Raw genomic sequence first — 7,500 nt, forward strand, 5'->3', positions numbered from 1 at the left:
TCAAAATTACACAGATAGCTGCTTTTGCCAAACACACAGGTCTGCTGGCCAGGCAGTGTGTGGGTATGCTCGGCTGCTAACTCGATCTGTTGAAAACATGGCGATATAACGCCAGTTATGACTTTAGAATAATTATTCTTTGTTATCGTTTTGTTTCTGTTCTCGTCATCATCATCACATCGTTGTCGTTATCAAACATTGCAGCTTTTCTCAACAAAAAGAAAACAATCTTATCAAGTTTTCTAAACGGAATCTTTACCCAGTGGACAGGTCACTATCCAGAGTATAATGAGAGGCACTCCCCTATATTAAAAAGTAAATAAATAAATTAACAAATGATTAAGAAGGAGATTAAAAAAATTAAAAATACAATGGCTAGCGATGTCAGGGGCAGGTTCTGGATGCGTACGTACGCTCTATTTGAGCGGCGTGAAAACGGCTCTTTGATGTCCTCGTGCCCGCCATAAGTCGTCTCATGTCAAAATTAATACCGGTAAATTTGCCAGGAGTGTCTGCTTCAGATTTAATGGCCAAGATCAAATTAATAACTTTTGTCGCAATAATCTACATTCTCGTTTTCTATCAATAAATCGCTATTTTGATTTCCTATCATTGTATGAATAATGTAATGATATATTGTAGAAACATGATTGTAAAGAATATTTAATATGGTGGTTGAAATGAACCATGTGAAAGATTTTTGTTTTAATTCAAAGTACATGTAGCTGCCTTAATCTATTTTAAAACATGAATATAGAATATTCAATTTAATCCATGGCTGGCTTGTTTGATTTCTTCCGCATTTTGTCCCTCGCAAAGCTTCGTTGGAAACCTTTAAAAAGAATTCAGTTTCAACTATTACCATGAATAATTTTAAATCAAAGTAATTTATCTTCACACTGACATTTTTCTTTTGATAAAAGCCATCGTCCGGGAAAAAAATGAATTTATGAATCGCTTATTTTTATTTCCGTTCCTGTCGCCGCCGTCTTGAATAATTGTACAATTCGCACACAAGCTCGTTGTGTGCGAATATATAACAATGGCGAAACGACGAAAACAGGCTTTTGGGATGTGAAAATACGGCTGCGAAGCGGAGTAAGGACAAAGAAGTGCCTTCTGTGGTTTGTGTCCCGAAAGATTCGAAGTTCTCTCGGGGAATTTCGAGCCCTGACTGTTATTGGTTCCCGCGGGCTCCGGTACGGTACGGTGCGAAAATTCTGGTCGATTGGATCATGTGGTGTTTTGGTGCTTGAGGGAAAGAAATAGATTCTGTCAGGATACTAGCTCGTAGTAACAACATACGTCAACGGATCTGGCCTAAAAATTCCGGGTTTAATTATTTTTATGGTTTAAATTTGAATTATTAATTAGTTGCCAAAAACACGTAAAAGTGATACGAACTGTTTTGAAACAACTGACCAGGTGTGTGTTTAAATTTTGCGTTTTTCTGCGATACGGATAACATCCCATTAGTGGATTCAACATGAATATAATAGTAAGAACAACATGACATAACTAGATTCAACATAAGTATTTTGATATGAAGAGAACTTGTGGTAATATATCAAACAGTGGGCGTCCTGATTAGGATTTACAAAAGCACAATCATTTCGGTTACCAGACCTTAAGTTTTTTTCATGAAAGAGAATATTTATCACTTTCTATGAGAAAAATATATCTTTTGATAAATATTGTTCAAATTGTAGAATCCTTTAAAGGGTTGAGCGTAAGAGGTATTGGTCGTCATGGAAACGTTGACATCACAGGCACAATGTTTTTTTTTTTTTAATTTTTGAAAATCAAATTCATACTTTAAAATTGTTTACCTTTAGCTTTTGAATCCCCCTCTCGATGTGAAAGAAAGATTTGCTTGCTAAGTGCCTTATTTTCTTGTGCAGCTGATAAACAAGGAATTGTGTTTGACCTTTGAGTCTCCATTTGGTTCATTTGCAATTCTAATTGATTCGGCTTTGTTTTCTCCAACGCGGAAAAAGCGCAATAAATTACCGCCTGTGAACTGGAGTATTTATTCATAAGACGGCGGGGCCAATTTGCTTTGATCGGCGTTCAAATCGTGGCGCAAACCTCTCTTATGAAGCCGTTTATAAGTTAAAAGTAGAAGACAAGCGAATCAATAATCTTATTTTAGACTTAAATGAATGGACAATGTGGGATCGAAGGATGGAAAGTTACAGTAAATGTAGCCCTGAAAGAGACGAGAATCCAGCCGCTTTGAAAAAGCGATCTAACTGGCTAAATGTTCTTTGCTTCTACATCTTTGGTACGATGGGCTTCTTTTATCAAGAAATGTTATACACGGCGTCTGAGGACATTCTTAGCGGCCGACAACTTCCAACTGCTACAATACTAGTTACTTTTGTAACACCCTTAGCGGCGATAAAGCTTATAGCGCCATGGTTTATCCAAAAGATTTCTTATGTCTTCAAAGTTTGTTTCATCTCGACGTGCATGGTAACAGGGCTGGCTTTGATCATCTTCACCGAAGACATGCGGTTGAAATTAGTAGGAATAGCGGTGAACGCCGTAGCTACAGGGGTGGCCGAAGTTGTATTTCTCGCCTTAACGTCATTTTATCCTCAGGTGTGTATCAGTGCATTTGTTGCTGGAACCGGAATGGCGTCGCTTGTCTCTCCTCTATACTATACAGGTAGGAAGACGGTCATGTCAATTGTGTTAATTCCCAGCAGGCGAAAACACTAACAACAGAAGTGACGCTTCGCGTGAGCTGTTCTTCTCCTTCTGTTAGTTCTTTACGCTTCAGTTACTAACAGTCACAAAGGGTTGGCCAAGCAATATATAATATTTAGATTTACCGCAAGGTTTATAAATGACGAAAGAAAGAAAAATATCGAGTCTTCGTAAGTTTTGTACTCTCACAGAGTACATTAGAAGGGTTTCAGAAGCCTCGATTTCTTGTAATAACCAGTCAATTTCGGTTAATGCTAAATCGGTTCACGAACATTCGGCAACTTCGCCCTCAAATTCAACTAATTCTTTCGTCTTACCCTTTTTTAATGAAAAGCGGTACATTCAAGCCGTATCCTTCAAGTGATATCTAAACTTTACGTTTCTCATTAAAGTTTAAATCGCAGTTTTTGGCCTCCTTTTAAAATAAAAGATGCGATTTTGGCTTGAAGATAACCATGAATTCTCAGCACAACTTATTGGTGAATATAATTCACTAAAATGCTTGAGTTTGTATGCGGATCAAATCGTCTGTTTGAGATTCTGCTTTTTGGCTTGTTCTTAATTTTGGAGGAAATCTCAAAAAGCGTATAGCATCAAATTTGCAGGCATTGATGGCCATTTTCATGAACAAAAATGTGATTTGTTTGTTTGCTTTCTGAGGTAGTCTTGAACTTCTCGTCGGTCAGTGTTCTCGTATTTTAATGTTTGCTTTATGCCTGACATTTGCATTTCAATATGTTAACGAAAGTGTGATTCTCTTGACAGAAACATCCGACTTGCATCTAGTTAGTAAAAACACCTGTTCTTTGCTTTTCGCGCTGTCTAGAACATGGCCTTTCCGGGGAACATAATAACCGATTTTTCGCGGCGATTGGTGAATCAAGAATCCCTTGTCCAACGAATCATCAAACGACTTAAGGCAACTGTAGACGAAAGTTTTGTCAAGAAAATTCATGTGCAGTTTTTAGCTTTGAAAACGAAGACCAGGTGTGTCTGAGAAAACACTTTTTTGGCCCATCTGAAAACCGTTTTTATGAAACCTTCGTCCACTCATTCTAAAAGATGTCTTTCAACATGCTTTCAAGACGTCGCAAAATAGCTTCAAAGTTAACTTTCAGTGGTGATTCTCTATAAGTAAACGTCTTTCTTCTGGCATTCAAATGAATTATCGTTTCCGAAATTTCAGAGCTTTCGGGGAAAAAAACGTTATTCCAAGAGCGTCGCGATCAAGCTCAATACAAGTTTTGATGCCATCAAGTAGACCATGTCTGAGTGACTGCGTGTCTTTGTTGTATAATTTTTATAGTTTATAAAGTTGTTGTTTTTTTCTTTTTTTCCCTCAGGAGTTACAATATGGAGTTGTGTGTCACCCAAGACAGCCATCACACTCACGATTCCTCTGCCGGCGTTGATAATCATATTTTACGCTCTTTTAGACAGGGAGAACATAGCAAACGGAAATGGCGCTGAACACAAAAATGTACGATATACAATCGTTGGGTCCGAGCCTGACAGTCCGCACCAATCAACTGAAAAATCTCAATTTAGCCAAAAACTTCGCATCGGTTTCAAGATTCTCCCCTTTATCATCCCGCTGTTTCTAAGCTTCTTCGCCGAGTACATGTCCAATTCTTCCGTTATTACAACCATTGGTTTCCCTGATTCTCATGTGCCTCCTAGAGATCATTTTCTTTTCTATTCTCTCTCGTACCGGATTGGAAAATTCATTGGTAGGAGTTATCTGTTTCTATTTGCCTGCCTTCCTTCTGAGGCTGTGGATTTTCTGACTTGCAACAAGACGTGGGTGTTTGCAGGTAGGTGATGGGCATCAGTCAAGGGTAAATATCGTCATATATCATATCATATCTTATCTTTATTTACCCTCGGATTTTAGAGTACATTGATGTAGCTAGTATCTCCGAGCACGTTCACCCTCCCAACCACGATACACTACAGCTTCGGGGCATCTTTCACTTCCTAAAATAAAATTGAAAACTGCGTAATAAGCAGTCTGGCTAAAGTTCACCATAGGGCAAGTTTCAATCGAGTGTCGTAAAGCCAAAACAAGAGTAATTACTTTGGCCACTCAAAAAGGACGGAGACAATCCGGTAAACCAATCAAAACTAGAAGTAATTACACGTAGCCGACACAAAGCGCGGGAAAATATGCACGCGCGGGCCACGATTGGTTTTGGTTTCACTTCTGATTGCATGGTTGAAAAAGTAGCGCGAAAACTTTGAACCAATCACTGAGTGAAGTAATGCAAAACCAAAGCAATTCGCTAGTTACTTTCGACACTCAATTGAAAACCACTCTAAATTATTGTAAATTAGTCCTGAAAAGCCCCGAGGGGAGAAACTAATAGCTTTACTCCACTTCACTTCCGGGACAGACCCGCAACACCGGAAACTCCCAGTGCCCTCTCTTTACGAATAGTGTGCTGATTCTTTCACGTCTCACAGAGTTATGAACATTGAAGGGTTGTGAGACGCGGCCTACGGTTTATTGTCCTTTATATCCGAGAAGATTAGAGAATCTAACCATTTGCAGATGTCATTACAAAGGCAGCACTTTCTCCTCAGTTATTTAAAGACCTTGAGTGTTAATCTGGCTGTAGTCGAACTCGCGAACTCCCGCATGGCAGCCCGGTGTTCAACCAACTGAGCCACAGGTGCGCAGTAAGGTTGTTTAGCATACACATTGCATGGAAACTGTCCAAGAACTAGTCTGCTATGAGCCTCTTGGAATTTTTGTGGCAAAAATTAAAAAATATAGATATGATGGGTTGCTGACGTCCGGACAGAGCCTCAAGGTGATTTCACGACGTTGTTAAAACGAGAATACGGACAAAGGCGACGTCGCGATTTTTCCATCGGGTTCACGTCTTACAATGTGGACGAATTATCCTAAAACTAAATTATGATAAAGTTTTGATATAACGCGCGCTCTGATTGGTTAACACAGCGTGCCAATGCACGGCTGACACCACTCGCAGCATTTGAAAAATAAAGTTTTGCAAAAATTAGCCAAATGCGCGACGAACTTAAGAAATTCTTTATTATCAAACAAATAAAGAAGCCTCGCCTGTGATCTGTTTAAACAAATTGATGTCAGTTTTTCATGCGTCTGTCCTGTTATTGATCATGAATTTCGTTATAACATTGTCAAAGTAGCTGTGGATCCACAATATTATGACGAAATTCATTGTCAATAACAGGACAGACGCATGAAAAAATGGCATCAATTTGTTTTTGACCAAAGGAAGAGGGGTCAAAATTAAGTCAAAACACGAGAAGAACGGGAGACAAAAGTGCGAGAAACTTCAATTTCATTCAATCGGACGCGAGCAATATCGCGTCAATATCACATAAATTATAAATTTATGTGTCTGTCCGCTTATTGACAATAAAAATTAGCCAATGAGTGCGCGAGAATTTCGCAGTCATGGTAAAATTCGTTGTAAAGCACTTTGAAATCGGATAGAACTAACAAGAAGATGGGCATGTAGTTCCCGGTGTTGTGGTCTGTCTTCTGTGATGTATCATGGTTGGGAGGGTAAATGCTCGGAGAAATTAGCTACACCAAGCTACTCTAAAAATCCGAGGGTAAATAAAGATATATGATATGATATGATGAGGGAAAACACTTGACTCTTCGTCTCTTGTTTTCCCTCGGTACACTTCTTCCGCTTCCTGCGTGCTTTACAACGGAATAAATCACAGGCGAGGCTTCTTTATTTGTAAACCGGGATGAGTGGTCAGTTCAGAGCAAAAATACGGAATGAAAGGTTCACATTTGTAAGCTCATGTTATTGTCAAGATCTCGAAGTCTTTTATTTAATTATGCAGGGTACCGACAAAATATGAGAAAAAATCAGAGATAGAATACGTGCCGCACATGCCAGGATTAGTTTTCTTCTCTTTTTGACCAATAATATTACAGTTGTAATGTTTTGTCGCGTGTTGCGTCCAACGCAACAACGGTTGCGTCCTTTTCAAACGCACAACCAGGACACTCAGAGCTTTTTTTTTGGCTTATTTAAGTTGGTGTTTCATACTGTTCTTGCTTTCGTCGATGTCACTCTTGCAAAAATCGCGGCCCGTGTATGAAGACGAAAATGCTAGTGTCACTACTCGCGTACCCTAGATAGCTAAGCGTGCAAGAATATAAACCAAATAAACAGGTTCAAAGAAACGGAATCGTACCAAAGATGGCATCGAACCTTATTTGGATTTAAAAAGAGAAAAAACACTTACCTTCATGCGTGTTTTCTTCCCCGCAGCACTGGAAATATCCCATTTAATCTTCTTTCTGTTCGAGTCTTGGTATCACTTTGTCGGCTACATCTGGATCGTTATTGCTCTGTGTTCTACGCTTGGACTCGTGGCTGGAATGATTGTCTTGCACTCGCCTTTCGCCGTCTCACGTTTTGTTTCACCCGAGGAGAGAGAATTTGCCCTGGGACTGCTGACAGTCGGAAACTCTTTGGGTGGCCTGGTGGCTGGTTTTGTTGGTCTTGCTGTGGAGCCATTCCTCACGGATAAATGCGTGCAACATTTTTCTGCCGCGCAAGAATTCTGTTTTACAAGACATAAAAACATGACTGGGTGGGAATATAATATTCATTGTTAGACTGTACAGTATATACCAAAAAAAGTGGATTCCGTTGAAGGCGCGCTGTGATTGGCTACTCAAACTTCGAATATCCCTTGCCATTCAACCTCCGCGCAACTCGCGCGAGATTGCGCTCGCGGTTCTGACTTCGGTGAATAGTTGTTAATAGACCA

At 39.5% G+C, this 7,500-nt stretch overlaps 2 protein-coding genes across 2 annotated transcripts in view; both read left to right on the forward strand.

The window, feature by feature from the left end:
• Positions 1 to 771, forward strand: part of LOC138011304 (ceramide kinase-like) — a 17,940-nt gene extending 17,169 nt beyond the window's left edge. The window contains exon 11 of the mRNA XM_068858268.1: positions 1 to 771. This exon is cut by the window's left edge and continues 377 nt beyond it. The gene's annotated coding sequence lies outside the window, so the exon portion shown is untranslated.
• A 1,257-nt stretch (positions 772 to 2,028) lies between these two features.
• The window catches only part of LOC138011305 (uncharacterized), a 7,153-nt gene continuing 1,681 nt past the window's right edge, over positions 2,029 to 7,500 (forward strand). The window contains exons 1-3 of the mRNA XM_068858269.1: positions 2,029 to 2,671; positions 4,056 to 4,526; positions 6,996 to 7,500. The exon at positions 6,996 to 7,500 is cut by the window's right edge and continues 1,681 nt beyond it. Coding sequence (XP_068714370.1) covers positions 2,170 to 2,671; positions 4,056 to 4,526; positions 6,996 to 7,345 — 1,323 coding nt within the window. The 5' untranslated portion in view covers positions 2,029 to 2,169 and the 3' untranslated portion in view covers positions 7,346 to 7,500. The remainder of the gene's footprint in view (positions 2,672 to 4,055; positions 4,527 to 6,995) is intronic.

This window comes from Montipora foliosa, chromosome 7 (genome assembly GCF_036669935.1).
Source record: "Montipora foliosa isolate CH-2021 chromosome 7, ASM3666993v2, whole genome shotgun sequence".
Taxonomy (NCBI): Eukaryota; Metazoa; Cnidaria; class Anthozoa; order Scleractinia; family Acroporidae; genus Montipora; species Montipora foliosa.